Raw genomic sequence first — 18,475 nt, 5'->3', positions numbered from 1 at the left:
CACCCCGGCAAAGGAAGATCAGTCTCTCTCTAGCTGGATAGAAATCCCTGTTAGGAAATCATCACTTCCACCATTGGTCTCCTTCCTCGCCCCTTTCCACTCCTCTGCCCTGTCTTTTTAGCTTGCAAGCCTGCGGGCAGGGCCTGCATCTTGAATTAACTTAGAGACAAAGAACTTGCTCTGAGGCACTCAGAGAGTCTTTTTTTTCTTTTGTCTTTTTGCCGAACAGCAGAACAATTAAGAAGATCCCACTGAATTCAGTGGGACTTCCTCCCAAATAAGCATGAAATAGCGTTGAAGCCTTGACAGTGCTGTCCCATGACACGCTAGCACACACCTTTGACTCTTACATGTAAAAGGGAGTAATATGAACACAAGAGCCTTATGAGAGTGAATTACAGGCAAACTGCACTAAAAAGATTTAAAGTTCTGCCCCAGGCAATCCAATTTCTGTGCTTTGCATACATTACCCATCTTCCTGTTGTTTTTGCATTATTTATTTTAAATTCAGTATTTTGCAGAGCTTTGCTAGTTGTGAAGAGGCACCAGAAGTTTGTCTTTTTTGTTTAAATTAGAGTGAACAAGCTGGGAGCCCACAAGGAATATGGGGGAAGGGAAACAAATATAGAGATTTTCTGTTCTCCCCATCTACAATCTGTCATGTATTTCAGCAGGCAAAAAGCCCCCAGTCTCCATTTCCTTGGCTCCTGGAGCATGCTCAGTCCACACTGGACCATTTTTTAAATATGTATTTTTCTGTATACCTGGGGAGTCCCCAGAGCTTGAAGAAACCCCTGTGTTGTCATAAGAACATAAGAAAGGCCCTACTGGATCAGCAGTCTGTTCACACAGCGGCCAACCAGGTGCCTCCAGGAAGCCCACAAACAAGACGGCTGCAGCAGCACCATCCTGCCCGTGTTCCACAGCACCTAATGCAGCACTCTAACCACAATACCAGACACACACACACACACCCCGAGACATTTTGGAACTCAAGGCAGTACTACCTTGACCCACAGAGTTAGGAGCATATCTCCTGTGCAAACTTCATTGCAATTAATACACACTAACGGGATTTGCCCCGAGGGCAAGATCCATCACCCTTCCATTCCAACACCCCCACAACCATTTCTAAATCTCCTCTTGCCAGCAATAACCACCTGCCTTGGTTTCTTGGGAGACTGCCAACCCCCCCCCCCCAATCCTTCTGCTAGTGATGGGAGGAGAGGCGAAAGACCCCTTCCCATGCTGGAAACTCTGCCTCCCCTCTGGCCTGGTGGTGGTGGAAAGTGCCGTCAAGTCACGGCTGATTTATGTCAAACCCCCCCCCCCTGGGTTTTCAAGGCAAGAATGTATGTATGTGTGTGGGAGTGTATCTGATAAAGCCACTTTACCCTTAAGATATGGTAATCAGGACAATAATTATTACCAAGATGCCACATCTTTTCCTCTGTGTTCTCTAAAGAAAGCAAAACTCCACCATACTGTCGTCAGGAAATTCTCAAGGTTTGGGGAAATGCATAACGTGCTTAGGGGTTGGGTTACTACAACGTTAATCAGCAAAACAATCATACTGGTTGTTTTAAATGCGAAGGTGGCATCATCCCTTCTGATCCTGAAGTTGCTGAGGTCATAACTTGCCAGAAGATGCACTGATTTTCCCTGGTGCCTACTTTCCTTTCTTTTAAGTTACCAAAAAGTTTCTCTTCACCAAGGCGCTTAATTAAGGTGTTGATTTTTTTAACACTGTTTTAGTCTGGAAACTTATTTTAAGCTGTCAGTGGTCTGTCTCTATGCTTGGGTTTTTAATGACTATCTTTTCAAGTTTTGTTTTTATTATTTTGTAAAATGCCTTGGGGCAGGTTCCTGAAGCGGTAAACTTTCTAAACAAACATTTCTGGTAACAGCTTCATCCAGATAGCTCATCAAATGCAGCAGTATGTGAAGTATAAAGTGTGATTGGTTACAAATATCACAGCCACCTATTGGCTAGTGCCTGTAACATCATCAGGAATGTACCACACTTTCCTCCCTCCCGCTCTGAAAACATTGCCGCTGTGTGTTTCATAAAGCCAAACAAGATGTTAGAAGTGATACAAGCTATGACACGGGTGCCATAACCAACTTGCTGTTGCACGTAACAACTCATATAAAGTGGGTGTTCTCACCTAAAAAGTGCTCCATTGGAGGTTTGCGAAAGAGGAGGAGGAGGAGTGTCCAGCTTCCCTACTGTGCCTTTATTGCCAGTGGAAATGGCCAAGGTGGGAGGGGGACGGTTTGTGCTTTTCCTGGCCTTTTATGCAAGGATGTTTCCCCCGCTGACTGCTTCGGGGCTTCGTTTTGATTATGCATGCCTTATCCACCCATCAGAGGTCGCCTCACTCTCCCCGTGTGTTTTGCCTGTGTTTTCCAGATGCTGTTTTAGCCAGAATCTGGAAAATGTGGGTAAAACACGTGGGGAGAGTGAGGCAACCTCTGACAGGCGGACAAGGCATGCATAATCAAAATGAAGCCCCAAGGCAGTCGGCGGGGGGGACCGCGGGGAAACGTCTCTGCACAAAAGGCCTAGATGAGTAAAACCCCCTTATACCATTCATTATGTGCGACAATGAGGGCTTGGGTATCTGCGTCCTGACTCGTGTCACACATAATGTCTAGTTTGGCTCTGCTTTCCCTGAAGCTTAAGTGAGTGGATGAGCTAAACATAAGAATGGAGTGGGCCAGTTTATCTCCTTCCCCCCTCTTTGTTCACACACTGATTTTCCAGGAGAATCATGAGGACTACTTGCACAGGAAAACCAACTATAAGACTGAAGTACTGATTCAATGCAACTGAGCTCCTGCCAGAAACCCCATTTGGATGTGGCCTTAGGCAGAGTTGGTCCCTCCTGAATGTGGATGTAACATTCTTAGCTTACACAATGCAAGCTGCAAAAGAACGATGTGAGGTAGGCAAAGGCTAGGTACAGTAAAGCTAGCATTTCCCTGAAGGGCAATGAGGTTCACCTGGTACAACATGCGGCTGTATACAGAGTCAGCACAATCCGTGAAAGGAAGCACTGCCCAGTCACAACGGAGCCTCAATGCAATATCTCTGCAAGTTGGCTTGTCCCTATTCCATCAGCATGCAACAGCTAACCGAAGGTGGCAGAGAGAGAGGAAGAGAGACCCTTTCTACTGGAGACCACAACAATTATTTTAGAGGAAAGCTGGGACTTGCACTGAGAGGGCCAGCTTCCACAGTCCCAAGAAGTTGGGAAAAGGCAGCCAGAACCCATTTGCATGGAAACAAGCAACATAAAAAGCATAGAGGTTAGCTATATTAATCCATTAGAAGTCCAGTAGAACTCTAAACCTAACAAAATTTGTTCTACCTTTAAATTTCTGTGAGTCAAATATCACATACAGTATATTCTCCATGCATCTGATGAGGCGAGCTCTGACCCATGAAAGCTTACTTTGGAATAAGTTTCTGGAGCCTTTAAGGTGCCTTTTATAAAAAAGGTAAGGGCTTAAAGCAGAGTCAGATCCAGGTTTTGGAATGCCCTGGGCAAGCTGTTTTCTGGTGGCCCCTTCTCCAAAGTGGCTATCTTCACATCAATTTCCCTTATTTAATTGGTTCCCTCCTCACAGAGGCCGTTGCCGCACTAATTATTTGTAACAATTAAAGAATCGTTCTATCTTTTTGTGTCCACACTATTTTCCCTCCGTTTGGGATTGGAAACGGTTTCCAAATGTTTTACCTTCACGTCTTGTGCAACCGCTTGTATGATGATGTATTCCTTTTCTCCGTTTCCAAAAAGACTTCTCTTGAGGTGTGGACATGCGGAAGACACTATTCATGTCTCACCCACTGTGCAGCCCATCTCCCTCCCCTCTCATCCCAGCAGCCATTTCCCAGTGTCATTTTTAAAAAAAAATATGCAATGGGACTAACAACGTAGGAGCTTGAATAAGCCTCCACATTGACTTGTGTGGGGCAGTTCTCAGCTCATGGAGGAGGAACGCAGCCAGCAGGAGGAGGTTGCCAAAGCCCCGGAGAGCCAGTCCGAGCCCTGACTGGGCTTGCGGAGTTGAGCGGGCAGGCACCCTCCGAGGTGGAGGCATTCACAAGAGGGCAGGCAGGCATTCCACTGCAGAGGAAAAGCTATTTGTGAACATTTAAAATGGTGTGTGTGCCACAAATCACCCTACGCGCCCCAGGAAAACAAATAGAGGGAAGTGCGGACAGAGCGAAACGTTCTGGAAGAGGAGATGTGGGGACAAAAAAAAGAGAGAATGTGTTTCCACGCCTCATTGAATGACCAAGAGGTTACTCTAGAGTAAGTTATTGGTGAGGAAACTGCCAGAGACAGAAAGCAGGGGCTGTTGATACACAGCCCTGCCATCGGCCCATCCTTCTTCACTAAGCAAACAGAACAGCTGCAAGGAGAAGCAGCAGGATTCCCGTCCCAGAGAAAGAATACCACCTCCATCAATTGTTCACCCAGGCAAGTTAAGAGCCCCCTCCCCACTTCCTTACCACTAACCACAAGAAGCTGTGACTGCTGAGTCAAACAATAACAATATTTTGCTAACAGAAACCAATAAGGTTAAATATATATCTTTAGGTTATATGATTCTCTTGTGACTATTGACTTTTAAAAATATATCTCCATTTTTAAATGCAAGAATAAAACTGTTATATGTTTTATATCTAATCTATTCAAATAGTAGATCAGCCACAGCCAGTTGATGTTTCTGATCAATTAAGTGCCCTGGCTAGGCTGCTGCTTCTTTTTTAAAGCAGCCACTAATGCAGATACCTACAAACCCATGGGTGGCAGGCGCATTCAGAGAGACATTCCTCCCCCTCCTTCGCAAAGGAGGGAATGTGCCTCTTTGGAGATGTTGTCTGTTTGTAGAGAAATGTGCCATCATTGGAAAACGAAGCAAGAACAATTCCTCCCTTTTGAATTGTTTTCATCGAAGTCACACAACTTAACAAGTGTAAGATTTAAGAAAGATGGACTCCCCTCCCCACATTATAAGCCCATGGAGCCATTATGTTGGTACAGCAGCATCTTTTGCCTGTGGCCCCCACCCACTCCACTAATAAGGGATCAGCCATCCTTGGCTTTCAGTGGCTGCCCCACTGTGTGAAGTGGCCTCCCAAATAGGGTTGCCAGCTCTGGTTTGGGAAATACCTGGAGATTTTGGGGTGAAGCCTGAGATGGGTTTCTGACCGTCAGGGGTTGCCTCGCTCTCCCCCTATGTTTCTGCACGTTTTGCCTGTGTTTTCAGGGACCTGTTTTATCTTGAATTTGAAAACATTGGAAAATGTAGGGGGAGAGCAAGGTGACCTCTGACGGTGGGAAACGGCATGCATAATCAAAACAAAGACCTGAAGTCATCAAAGGGGTGACTGCGAGGGAAATAGCCATGCATAAAAGGCCTTAGTTGTTTGGAGCGAGGTCAGAGTATAATAATTCTTTCTTTACCGTTAGGTTTCAGCACAAAAACAGAAGTTGGGAAACTGTTAGAGTAGTCAGTGTAATCGATTTCATATTTGTCATAGTGGGATCCCAGCAAACTGTTGTAGCCCTTCATCTCGTAATGCACAGGTGATACACCACAGCTGGAGTTGGTGACCCACATGGTGTAGATGTTTTTCTTCTTGCCCCAGTAAGATACGTTCTGCCACACGGTGCAGTATATTCCTTTGAAGTACTCTTCCCTTATTGGCTAGGGAGAGAGGGCACAAAGAGTGGACAATCATGTAAAGTAACTGGCCCTCCACAATAACAGAAAATCAGCAAAAATCAGGCCAGCGCCACAGACAAGGGAGAGGTCTCTCTCTCTATTTTTTTTTGGGGGGGGGATTTATCAGCAATGATGAAAAGTATGACTTTGTAATTCAATGGGGGAGGGGGAGACAAAAACATTCCCAAAGACAGTGTGATAAGGACTAAATATGTTGTATCAGTCAGGGAATGTTGAGGGTATGGAATGCTGAGTCAGTTGACCACAGTCTTTCCAGTAAAGTTATGCCATGGTTTAGGAAAGTTTGCAGCAGGGTGGGGGGAAGCTGGAAGGTGGACAGATATACCATGCACATAGTGTGCAATAAGATTGCTGCATTTTAAGATCCAAGCCAGACTAAGATATTTGCTTGGAAGCTACCAAATTCCAATGGGGACCGTCTGGCCTGTTTCTTTGCTGTGCAGCAGCCAAGCAACAGTCGCTTACCTTGTAGCCCTTCATCTTGGGAAAGACAGTTTGTGGCTGTACACGGCCTTCTTTGGTGCCATTCAGTTGAAAGCACTTCTTTGTGTTCACTTCCTTCTCAGTGGTTTCTGGCGTCAACTTGAACAGGGTGCCATACGGCTCCATACATCCGAACTGCAAAGTCACAACTTGGCCTACAGAATGGCAAGGGAAAGGAAGTGAGGCGGTGGCATGTGAGCGCACAGCTGCTCTGGAACACTTCTCCCTGGTCATCCCAAAGCCATCAGCTACAGGATAGTGCAGCAGGCAGACATTTAGAAAAGCAAAGAGGCAAGCCGGGACAGGCACATAAACATTCCAGGCAGTAGCCTCCTGTAATAGCTTATTAGGCTCTTCCATTAGAGACGTTTACAACTGATCTCCAGCCGATAGAGATCAGTTCACCTGGAGAAAATGGCCGCTTTGGCAATTGGATTCTATGGCATTGAAGTCCCTCCACTCCCTAAACCCCGCCCTCCTCAGGCTCCACCCCAAAAACCTCCTGTCGGTGGGGAAGAGTGACCTGGCAACCCTAGTACCTGGTGATCTCCCACTATTACAATTGATCTCCAGACAACCCAGTTCAGTTACCCTGGAGAAAAGGGCTGCTTTGGAGAGTGGACCCTGCCATTCCCAGGCTCCATCTCCCAAATCTCCAGGTATTTCCCAACCCAGAGCTGGCAACTCTACCAAGTACGCACAGCCTTGTCAAGAGGACCCAAGCATTCTCCTTTTGCACAAGCACACGGTCATGCTCGCTCATCCACACTGCGGCCTTGCCTGCGCCTTCTCTAGCACATTGGATTTCTTACCGTCATAATACTCAATGCGACTCTTGTTTCCAGTAAGGTTGTACCAGGCCTCAAAGGGCTCCTCAATTTCAGCGTAAGGCAGGCTGATGACTCCTGCAAGACAGCAGAGAAGGTTTTAAGTTGGTCGGCAGGTTTGACATAGGAGAGACCAATCAAGGTTACGATGTGAAAACCACTCCAGGCTTGTTGCCCCTTGAGTGCTAGCTTTCCAACCGACATCAGCATCCAAGGCAACTAATTTTTAATGCGAGCAGCAATGCAAAAAGTAAACTAATAAGAGCCACATCACCAGACATAGAGTCAGTGGCCACTTTGGGCCAGTTGTGCAAGACAGAGGAAGGAACAAAACACAATACAAACAGAGGCTGACGGAAGAACTGCTCAGTTTCGGCAGTACCTTCTTTTTCCTCCTCAGAGCAATTTCACTCTCACCAGATCCCTATGAGGTAAGTTAGGCCAAGTGGCAAGGCATGCCCGAGGCCTGCCAATGAGCTATAGAACTAGGGTTGCCAACCTCCAGGTTTACAGCTGACTGCAGCTGATCTCCAGCCGATAGAGATCAGTTCACCTGGAGAAAATGGCTGCTTTGGCAATTGGACTCTATGGCATTGAAGTCCCTCCCCTCCCCAAACCCCACCTTCCTCAGGCTCCGCCCCAAAAACCTCCTGCCGGTGGCAAAGAGGGACCTGGCAACCTTATGTAGAACACAGCCCTAACCATTTCAGGCCAAAAATAGGGACCCCATTGCAACATCCCTGTTTTCTTGTCAAGGATTACTGCCCCAGCTCCCCCACTGCTGACAGCTCTACTGAAGGCAGCCTTTAGAACACAGTAAGTAGAGAGGGGCATATGCCCCCCCATCTACAGTTGCCAACCTCCAGGTATGAGATGGAGAACTCCTGGGATTACATCTGGTCTCCAGGTGATAGCTGCTTTGGAAGGTGGACTCTATGACATTATACCCTGCTGAAGTCCCTCCCCATACCCTGCCCTCCTCAGGCTCCACCCTGAAAACCTCCAGGTATTTCCCAACCCGGAGCTGGCAACCATACCCCTATAGCACCCCCCCAACTTAAAAATGACAAAAACCAATCAGTTACTATTTTTATTCTAGTACAAAATCAGCTGCCAGAGTTGCTTATACCTCTGGTTCAGCGCAGTGGATTGGTTTTCAGGGTCGAACAGTAAGCCTTATACCAGCAATTTATTGTTCAGGCTGACAACCACCAGCCTTCCTCGGAGGGCCAGTAATTTGCTTCTGTGTGCTGTGCAAGCAAGAACTTTAGTTGTCCATAAACTTGGGACTCTCTCTTATCTGCTTGAAATCTGGTAGCAAATATCCCTTGGGTGAGAGCTGGAGCCCTGGAGAATTCAATCCCAGCCAGAAGTATATTTCTCATTGAAGCCAGTGGAAAAATAATACAAACAGCAAAACGAAAGAGACAGTTTTTAAAATGGCACACTCCTGCTTGGTGTGCAAGCAATACCATTTCTTTATGGTAAGGCGCCCTAGGAATTTAGCGATTCCTCCTATCTCTAGATGTTGCCCTTAATCAGATTTGTTCTATGGCACATAATGATCCACCACAATAAAGCATCAGGTCTGGGTTCAAAATTGCACTGCTACAGATAGGCCATTGCTGTCTTGGCTCCCTTTTGCAAAATGGGACTGCCAGCTCATGCACACAGGGTTGAGCAAAACGAGAATGCTGGCCAAGATGTAGGGCAAGCTTCCTAGTGATATAACAAAGCACAGCAACATCATCCTGTGAATTTCCATGTTAGGTCAATAATGCTCTGCGATATTCTTTTTCTTCCAACAACCACTCAGGAGAATGCCATAATGGGAAGTTCTGTAACAAGAGTAACCCATTCACCCATCGCTAATTCCTAGCAACTGATATACTAGCACTGAACATGGAAGTTCTAGCATGGTGCAGTGTTTAGAGTGTTGGACTAGGATCCGGGAGACCCAGGTTCGAATCCCTACTCCACCATAGAAGCTCACGGAGTGCTCTCGGGGCAGTCATTCTGTCACAGCCTAACCTACCACACACAGTTGTGGTTGAAAGGACAAAATGAAGGGGAGAACGACAGAAGTCACTTTGGGTTCCACTGGGGAGAAAAATAAGAGATAACATATCAATAAATGTTGATGTGGCGTTTTGGAATTCACTGTAATATCCTGCCAGTATGCAGTGCTTTCAGAGTGCTCAAGCATTTCACAAGTTGTAGTCACCAAAATAACTCTATGAGGAAGGCCAGTGTTATTCTAGTATTGGAGATTCTGGGGCATAGGCTGACAGAGAGAGTCTGGGCCCACTGAGATTTCAGAACATCATGGGAAACTTGAAGAGACATTGCAAAAGTCCAAAATGCTGATGGAAATCTACCGTTTCAGCTGTCAGCAGTTGCACGCATACTCGTGTCTGCCTGTATGAAATGCTGACTGTAAAGGAATTTCTTCCAAAAGTGAAATTGGTTTCTCTCTCAGCCTGAGGAACAGAGTTTCCATCCAGAATGTTGCGAGAGTCATTCAGCATAACACAAAGGGTTGAAATATGAATTCCGGTACCTAGTGTTCAGGCTACAACCAGTCAGATGGAATTATACTGGTTCCACAGGTACAGGCAGGATTAAAATTTGCTGCCATTCAGTTTTGTTAAGGGGAAAAAAACCTTACAGAACCCCTTTGGAGATTGGCTTCTGCGCTGGGAATGGGCCAAACAAAACTGGTGTTCAGCATTTTCCTTAGTAACACCGAGGGCCAAGCTATGATCTACTTGGATGTCTCTGCCCTGGTATATGAAATGGGGTGGTGATATGGATCACAAATTACTGGATTTAATGGCACCTAACAATGGGGGAGGGACTGTGGTTTAGTGGCAGGGTGTCTACTTTGTGTGTCAAATGTACCAGGTTCAACCCCTATAATTAAGGTTGCCCGCCTCCAGGTGGTGGCTTGCTATTACAACTGATCTCCAGGCAACAGAGGTCAGTTCACCTGGAGAAAATGGCCTCTTTGGAAGGTGGGCTCTATGGCATTATACTCCACTGAAGTCCCTCCGCTCCCCAAACCCCACCCTCCCTCAGGCTCCACCCCCAAAACCTCCAGGAATTTCCCCACCATGAACTGGCAACCCTACCTGGAATATCCCGTTAGACAGATCAGGTGATGTGAACGACCTCTACCCGAGACCCTGGAGAGCTACTGCCAGTAGAAGTAGACAATAATGACCTTGCAGGACCAATGGACTTGTTGGGCGAAAACGCATGGTCGCTTTAGCCTCCTTTATTCCCTTTCAGCCAGGATTGAACGCATGTGTTTCGCCGAACATGCGTTCGATCCTGGCTGAATCCTGGCTGAAACAAGGAATAAAGGAGGCTAAAGCGACCATGCGTTTTCGCCTGTTAAGAACATGCCATGCTAGATCAGACCAAGTCCAGCAGTCTGTTCACACAGTGGCCAACCAGATGCCTCTAGGAAGCCCACAAACAAGACGACTGCAGCAGCATTGTCCTGCCTGCGTTCCAAAGCACCTGATATAATAGGTATGCATCCTGACTAGTATCCATTTTTACTAGTAGCCATGGATAGCTCTCTCCTCCATAAACAGTACTTTATCCCACTCATGGGGGAAATATTACTCTAGAACAGGCACATTGAAACTAAAGAATTTTGTTTGATTGTTCCAAACAATGCATTAACCACTAAATCACAAGGCTATATTGAGATGATTATTCTATCTAATAATCAATCTCTGACAGGTTATTAGCCCTCAGATTGAAGAGAAGTCAGAAGTTTATTTATTTTAAGTGTCAAGTGGTAACCTTATATCCTAGCCAAAAAAACTTTGAGAACTTTATTGAAAATCAGTCTAATCACTCTTGAAATAAATAAAAAGAACCACAGTGATAAAAAGCTAACATATATCAATGAAATTAGAAATAAAAATGCATACATGTCATTCCTTAGCCTAGCTATCTTAAAGTACAATTCCAAAAATTTTCATCAAAGCATTTCATGAAAGATAAAAACTGAGCATGTGTGAAAGCACCTAGACTGATCCTATATAATCTGAAGAGCAGCAGAAATCCACCCTAGCCCTTCTGCTAAAATCTTCTAAACTGAAGATTCCTAGGGTTGCCAACCTCCAGGTACTAGCTGGAGATCTCCCGCTATTACAACTGATCTCCAGCCGACAGCGATCAGTTCACCTGGAGAAAATGGCAGCTTTGGCAATTGGGCTCTATGGCATTGAAGTTTAGGGTTGCCAGGTCCCTCTTCACAACCAGTGGGAGGTTTTTGGAGCAGAGCCTGAGGAGGGCAGGGTTTGGGGAGGGCAGGGACTTCAATGCCATAGAGTCCAATTGCCAAAGTGGTCATTTTCTCCAGGCAAGCTGACAGCTGGAGATCAGTTTAATAGCAAAAGATCTCCAGCTAGTACCCGGAGGTTGGCAACACTATTGAAGTCCCTCCCCTCCCTCCTCAGGCTCTGCCCAAAAAACCTCCCACCACTGGTGAAGAGGGACCTGGCAACCCTAAAGATGCCAGGGACTGAACCTGGGACTTTCTGTGAACAAATTCACCACCCTGTTGTGATCCATCTCAGCCTACAGAGGGAATAATTTTAGTACTCCCACTCATAAGTTGTTATCGGCTCCCAATCAGGAAGCAAGAAAGCAGGGTTAGCTCTGTGTCACAGGTCAGCTGCAAGTGACTCACGCTCTGGTAAAGAGAGTAGGTGGCCCATCGGAGCAAGAGGGGTCCTCCCACTCACCACCACCAGCAGTCTCATTCCACACCCTTGTTTTCTTGGGGTGAACTCAAAACAGCAATTACAACCCCAAGCAGAAGCACCTGCCTAAGGTTTCAGCTGAAGGGCAAATTCTAATGTGTTTCAAAAGACTTAAGCCACGTTGCTCTCTCTCTTTCTCTCTCTGGAGGATAAATCAAAAGGAAGTTGAGACATCATGGCTGAGCACTGTGGAACTGGCGTATCTGCAGGCAACAGCTGAGCAACTAGTTTGTCAATTGTGTGTGTGTGAAGTGCCGTCAAGTCGCAGCCGACTTATGGCGAGCCCTCAATTAGGAAGCCTTTATTGAACTCTTGAGGCCTTGAGATCATGTCTTCCCAGATCATTACCTTAAATGCATGGCCTCGCTGATCAGCATCTCCTTCTCTGGCCTCCTAGGGCTTTCCTGCATCAAGTTTTTGCAGCAGCTTGGCTTTTTAACTGCATCAGTTTCCCCCTTTCCTGGGGGGAAGAGCAATGACTGTCGACCAGTGAACAATACCGTGTGTAACTATACAGGTAAGAAGCCAAAATGCAGAAAAAAACCCAGTGAGGAAAAGCCCCCTTTTAAGACAACACAGAGCACTGATATCATTTGCTGCATGGGTGGGGAAAGTGCTATGAGATTCCATATGCTTGGATTAAAGGCTACCAGAGACACAGGTCAGCGGAGCCAGGCATTTAAGGCAACACGCTATTTGGCCTTCACACCTAAAAAGATCAGCATTCTCTTTCAAATAGTGGCCAGCCCAAGGGTGAATAAGCCCTGGCATGCGTGCCAACAATGGAACACTAGACCATTTTACTCAGCATGTGGGGCTGATCCTCCACCCAAGCGACTGAGTGCCACAGAGATCAGCAGCACAGACAAAGGCAATGGGCACAGCTTTATCTTAGGACGAGAAGCAGAGCTCCCACTAGCAGCCTTGGTCTCTCAGTGCCACTTGGGAGGGGAAAATGTGTGTCGCTTTGATGTGTGACATCACTTCCAGTTTCACCATAGAGTTTTGGTGTGATCCTAGGAGTGCCATCCCAACAGGGTTGTCACTTCCAGTTTTGCACCGGAAGTGATGTCGCACACCAGAATGAGGTACATTTGAATGTCCCTCCCCAGAAATCTCCTGCAGGTTGCCAGTGCTGACCTGGCGAACCCAGCTGCAATACAGCTGTGGGGTAACTAGATTTTAAAAAAACCACAGGGGCCTGACTAGTATCAGGACTGTGGCATGGAGAGGGTAGAAGGGGCTTTCAGCTTCCCCACTGCATGTTTTTCCTGACTCGAACAACCTTGAGGGGCATTATGCGCAGCTCCAAAGTGCTTATAGATGCTTAGAAGTGAATTGAAGACAATTTCTTTCTTCTGTATACCCCCAGCATCCAGTAAGCAAAAAGAAGTCTCAAAGACTTTTTAAAAAAAAATGCAACCTGATGTCAAGTAGTAATTGTTTAATCACTGTCATATCTGCAGTTCTTTTTTGCAAAATCCACTGACTGAAAAACAAGTTCCTCCCCCAACATCACCAAGGAATTAAGCCTCCTACTGATATGCTTTGAAGACAATGCATTTACAGCACATATGCACACAGTCACAAATCCCTCTCCCTCCACCCCCCGTCTTTCCCTTGTATACACTTATCAAGCATTATCTTGAATGCAGTCCCTACAATTATGGACACATGTGGAAAATCTCCATTATACTCATTGAAAAAGAAAGGAAAGCAATAGGCTCTATCCAGAAGACCTTGTGGAATATGCATCTTCTTTACAGTTCCTCATAAGTAACTCATGGATATCTAGTGCACTTAAATTTTGCCTTTCTTCCAAGGAGATCTGGTTTGTCCTCATAGCAAACCTGCAAGGTCGGTTATGCTGAAAGCATTTGACCGGCCCAAGGTCACAGCCAGGTTCCATGGAAGCAGGGATTTCGATCCCAGGTTTCCCAGGTACTGGACTGATACTCTAACCCCTAGACCACACTAGGTCTCTAGTATACCCCAGAGCTTTCTCTGACCTACAGAGCTAAGTTCCCATTCTTCAAGTCTGGTTTTCATGCTGGATCTGTTGAATACCAGAGAGGTTTGCATCTTAAGTACCAGCAAGTTTTAGGATTCCGTTTTGTGTGTGCAGAGAAAATTGGAAGGAGCTACCCCAATTTTAATGAACTCTCTCTTAATGCCCAAACAGAGCAAGCACAAAACCTGAAAGTTGCGAGACAAAGGGGTGGCAGTAAATGTGGCTAGGGTTGCCAGGTCCTTCTTTGCCACCGGTGGGAGGTTTTTGGGGCGGAGCCTGAGGAGGGCGGGGTTTGGGGAGGGACTTCGATGCCGTAGAGTCCAATTGCCAAAGCAGCCATTTTCTCCAGGTGAACTGATCTCTATCGGCTGGAGATCAGTTGTAATAGCAGGAGATCTTCAGCTAGTACCTGGAGGTTGGCAACCCTACATGTGGTATAATGATCGGCCAAGGTCAGGGAAGACCTAGATGCCCTGATATACCTTCCGCATCCTCCTGATGCTCAGCAAGGGCCAAACCAGAGGAGATACCAACAAGACAAACTGTGCCTCTCTGGGACAGTTTCAGACTGACAAAATGGAGGAAGGCTTCAACACCCCCACCTTGCGTTACAGCCCCACTCCGAAAGTAGTCACCACACTCCCAAAAATTGAATTTAAAATTATCACTTGAAGCACCAATCACGGAATTCAAAGGTCTGATTTAATTTGGCCTTCAGTGACCTTCGGGCCAGTCATTTTCTTTCAACCAAACTTACCTCACAGGGACATTTTAAGGATAAAGTGGGGAAAGGAAGGGGGAGAAATCATGTGCAAAGCCCTGAGCTCCTTGGGGAAAAGATGGGACAGTCCAAACAGTCACCTTACTAGCTTTCATCATCAGATACCTGCCCTTCCAGGAACAGATTAAGGATGAAAACTCCCTTTGCATCCCTGTGGTTGTGGAAGATTTATGTAACTGGCTGACGTTAAGAAAGGAGAGACTGAGCTGATTCGTTCACCCAAGACACTTCCAAGAATACAGGCAGGAGAAAGAAAACCAGTCAGATTTCACACAGCTCTCCACCCTGTTTTGGCTAAGGGGAAAGAGACCAGTTACAGTCTCGATTTGCATTTCCTTTGAACAAGTTTGCATCCATAACACCATGAGACCTTCAAGGTGACCTCAAGGGAGGCGTTGGTGAAAAAAGTGCACTCTTAAGTCACAAGAAGAGGCGTGCATTAAAGTACCAGGCCTAAGCATCCTCCTTCCCACTACACCACCATCATTTCCCAGTGGCAATTACATCTCCACTGAGGCCTGGATAATACTGGAATTTCCAACACAGCTACCCCTACTTCTGATTTGGATAGCAGGACTGTGGACCACAAATAACTGGCTTAGTTTGCGGTCCAGCATCCTCCCCTCCTTTGACTCTGTATCTCTTACAAACAAAGGATTATGAGTGATTCTTGGACCCTTTCCTTTGTACAGAGAAATATGAGCAGAACAGGACATCTGCAGTAGTCTGCTTACTGTTTAACTAGGCTTGCCAGCTCCAGGGTGGGAAATACCTGGGGAATTGGGGGTGCAGCCATGAGGAGGGCAGGCTTTGAGGAGGGGAGGGACTTCAATGGGGTATAATGCCATAGAGTCCACCTTTCCAAGAGGCCATTTTCTCCAGGTGAACTGGTTTCTGTCACCTGGAGATCAGTTGTAATAGCGGGAGAGCTCCAGCCACCACCTGGAGGTTGGCAGTCCTAAATTTAACTGTTTTGCAGTGGCCTGTTAATTCACATATTTTGATTAACTCTGATAGAAGTGTTTTAATTTATGAGACCCAGTGGGGCATCAAACAAAATTAAAGTCCAGTAGCACCTTCAAGACCAACAAATTTTTTCAGGGTACAAGCTTTCCTAAGTCAAAGCTCACTTTGTCAAATACTAAGTTGGGTGCACCGGGTACAGTGTCAGAATAGGATCTGGGAGACCGAGCTTCGAATCCCCATCTTGCCACTAAAGCTTTCTGAGTGGGGAGGGGCCGTGGCTCAGTGGTAGAGCCTCTGCTTGGCATGCAGAAGGTCCCAGGTTCAATCCCCGGCATCTCCAGTTAAAGGGACTAGGCAAGTAGGTGATGTGAAAGACCCCTGCCTGAGACCCTGGAGAGCAGCTGCCGGTCTGAGTAGACAATATGGACTTTGATGGACCAGGGGTCTGATTCAGTACAAGGCAGCTTCATGTGTTCATGTGACATCGGGCCAGTCATACACTGACAGCCTAACCCACCTCACAGGGCTATTGCAAGGATAAAGATATGCTAGGAGTCCCCATTGGGAAGAAAGGCAGGGCATATGTGAAGAGAAATAAACAAACTTAGGTATCCCTGATGCAGCTCAGAAATTTAAAAGATGCCATTTGTGATTCATCTTTAAATAAGAAAGCCCACTGAAGGTGAAAGGGAAGATTTTGGGTAGGTGTTTTGGTCGTTTAATAACTTTTTAAAGTAATGTGACATCAATTCTGGTTGTTCACATTGATTCAGATAATGCAATGAAGGGTCAAGTCAAACGTCATAAAATCCACATGTCTCCACCAGAACTCTCATTGTACTTCTGATAAAAAGTCCACATCACATCCACAAGGACTTTTTAACATGTGAACTGGCTCATTGAGATACTGTAGTTAGTTTCTGTACTTGTTGGATCTGTACTTGATGGATCTTGTTAAAGCATCCCATCCTCCCACAAGCGACAGTCAATGTCCAATTTCCAGATTTTGTTCAACTTTTTAAAGAGTGGGTTATATTACACACGAAGGGGCCTTCTACTGAGTCAGACCCTTGGTTTGTCACGGGCAGTCAGTTTTGACTTTAGGGGAGGGGCTGTGGCTCAGTGGTAGAACCTCTGCTTTGCATGCAGAAGGTCCCAGGTTCAATCCCCAGCATCTCCAGTTAAAGGGACTAGGCAAGCAGGTGATGTGAAAGACCTCAGCCTGAGACCCTGGAGAGCTGCTGCCGGTCTGAACATAAGAAAAGCCCTGCTGGATCAGACCAAGGCCCATCAAGTCCAGCAGTCTGTTCACACAGTGGCCAACCAGGTGCCTCTAGGAAGCCGCTAACAAGATGAGTGCAGCAGCACCATCCTGCCTGTGTTCCACCGCAGCCCTTGATGCTGGGCACTACAATAGCATTTCATATGACACCCAGTTCCTGGACTTCACAATTCAGGAAACATGTTTCTATACTCTTTAAATTGGAATTAATCCACAATAAAAACATAGCATAATCAAGGAGTAAGAATGTTTTTAGATAACCATGAAGGGGAATGTGCAAATTCAAATCAGTATTTAATGGAGCACTGAAGTCACCCCATTATTAGTGACGAGTTGCCCTCGTAATCTGATTCTAGCATCTTGGCACTTTACAACCAGCAATTTTCCTACCTTTGCTCACACTTTAATAGTGTGGTATATGTTACGTCTCATCCACATCTTCCCGATAAGAGTTAGGCAGTTTTACTGGTCTTACCACTTCCACCTAGTTAGTACATTTTATCCCACCCATTCTCCAAGGAGCTCAGGGAAGTTTTGCAAAGATAAAGGATAAAGGCTCTCCCTCCATTTTATCAATCCCAACAACTCTGTGAGGTAGGCTAAGCTGACAGGTCTCCCAGCAATTTTCCTGGCCAAGAACTGATTTAAAGCCAGATCTCCCAGGTTGTATACAGATATTCAAAGCACACTGGCTTTCTTCATGACTACTCAGGGGACCAGAAATAGGAAATGTGACCTCTGATTGAGTATATAGCATTTTATGCATGGCCATTTCCCTTGCGGTCACCCCTCTGATGACTTCAGGTCTTTGTTGTGATTATGCATGCCATTTCCAACCATCAGAGGTCGCCTCGCTCTCCCTATGCATTTCCCCAGGTTTTGCCCGCATTATCAAGTTCAAGATAAAACAGGTCTCTGAAAACATGGGCGAAATGCTGGGAAATGCAGAGGGAGAGCGAGGCAACCTCTGATGGTCGGAAATAGCATGCATAATCAAAACAAAGACCCGAAGTCCTCAGAGGGGTGACTGCGAAGGAAACAGCCATGCATAAAAGGCTTATGTCATTGTTCCAAAGGCCCTAAGATTCCATACACACACAAATGTGGTTCATATCACAAGTGAAAAGCTAACAGCGCATTCCTGACTGGAATGCCTGTGCCGGGCTTAGGAGGCAACGCAGTGGCGTTGCCTCCTAAGGAGGTTTCAGCCCAGCCAAAACCTCCGCCCTGGGCATAAAACCGTGCAAGCCAAAAGGTGGCGTATCTCGGGGGGGGGGAAGGGGGCGTTCCCGAGCCGAAACGGCCTAGCAGCAGCCCCGCCTCCTGGCCAGCGCCATAATGCCTCGGGAGCGCCTCCCAGGTCGCCTCCGCCGGCAGGCTCTGCCAGTGTTCGGGCCTGGCGCTACTGCGCCAGTGGCCGGAGACCGAAGCTTGGCCCGGCAAGCTGGGGCTGGGGTCACAAACGCCGGCGTGCACATCCCGGATGCCAGTGCAGTGGGCCCTTGTGCCGGTGTGGGCCTTTGCTGGCCTCCTGAAGACTTTGGTGCGGGCCGCCAGCGCGGCTCAGGAATGGGCTTT

At 46.6% G+C, this 18,475-nt stretch overlaps 1 protein-coding gene across 1 annotated transcript in view; it reads right to left on the bottom strand.

The window, feature by feature from the left end:
- LOC130475108 (digestive cysteine proteinase 2-like) overlaps positions 1-18,475 on the bottom strand; it is a 36,309-nt gene that overhangs the window by 8,616 nt on the left and 9,218 nt on the right. Inside the window, exons 3-5 of the mRNA XM_056846836.1 lie at positions 7,059-7,151; positions 6,229-6,401; positions 5,481-5,724 (exon numbers count right to left, since the gene is read on the bottom strand). Of these exons, the coding sequence (XP_056702814.1) occupies positions 5,481-5,724; positions 6,229-6,401; positions 7,059-7,151 (510 nt within the window). The remainder of the gene's footprint in view (positions 1-5,480; positions 5,725-6,228; positions 6,402-7,058; positions 7,152-18,475) is intronic.

The sequence above is a fragment of the Euleptes europaea genome, chromosome 3 (genome assembly GCF_029931775.1).
Source record: "Euleptes europaea isolate rEulEur1 chromosome 3, rEulEur1.hap1, whole genome shotgun sequence".
Taxonomy (NCBI): Eukaryota; Metazoa; Chordata; class Lepidosauria; order Squamata; family Sphaerodactylidae; genus Euleptes; species Euleptes europaea.
This window is presented reverse-complemented; position numbering and strand designations above follow the sequence as displayed.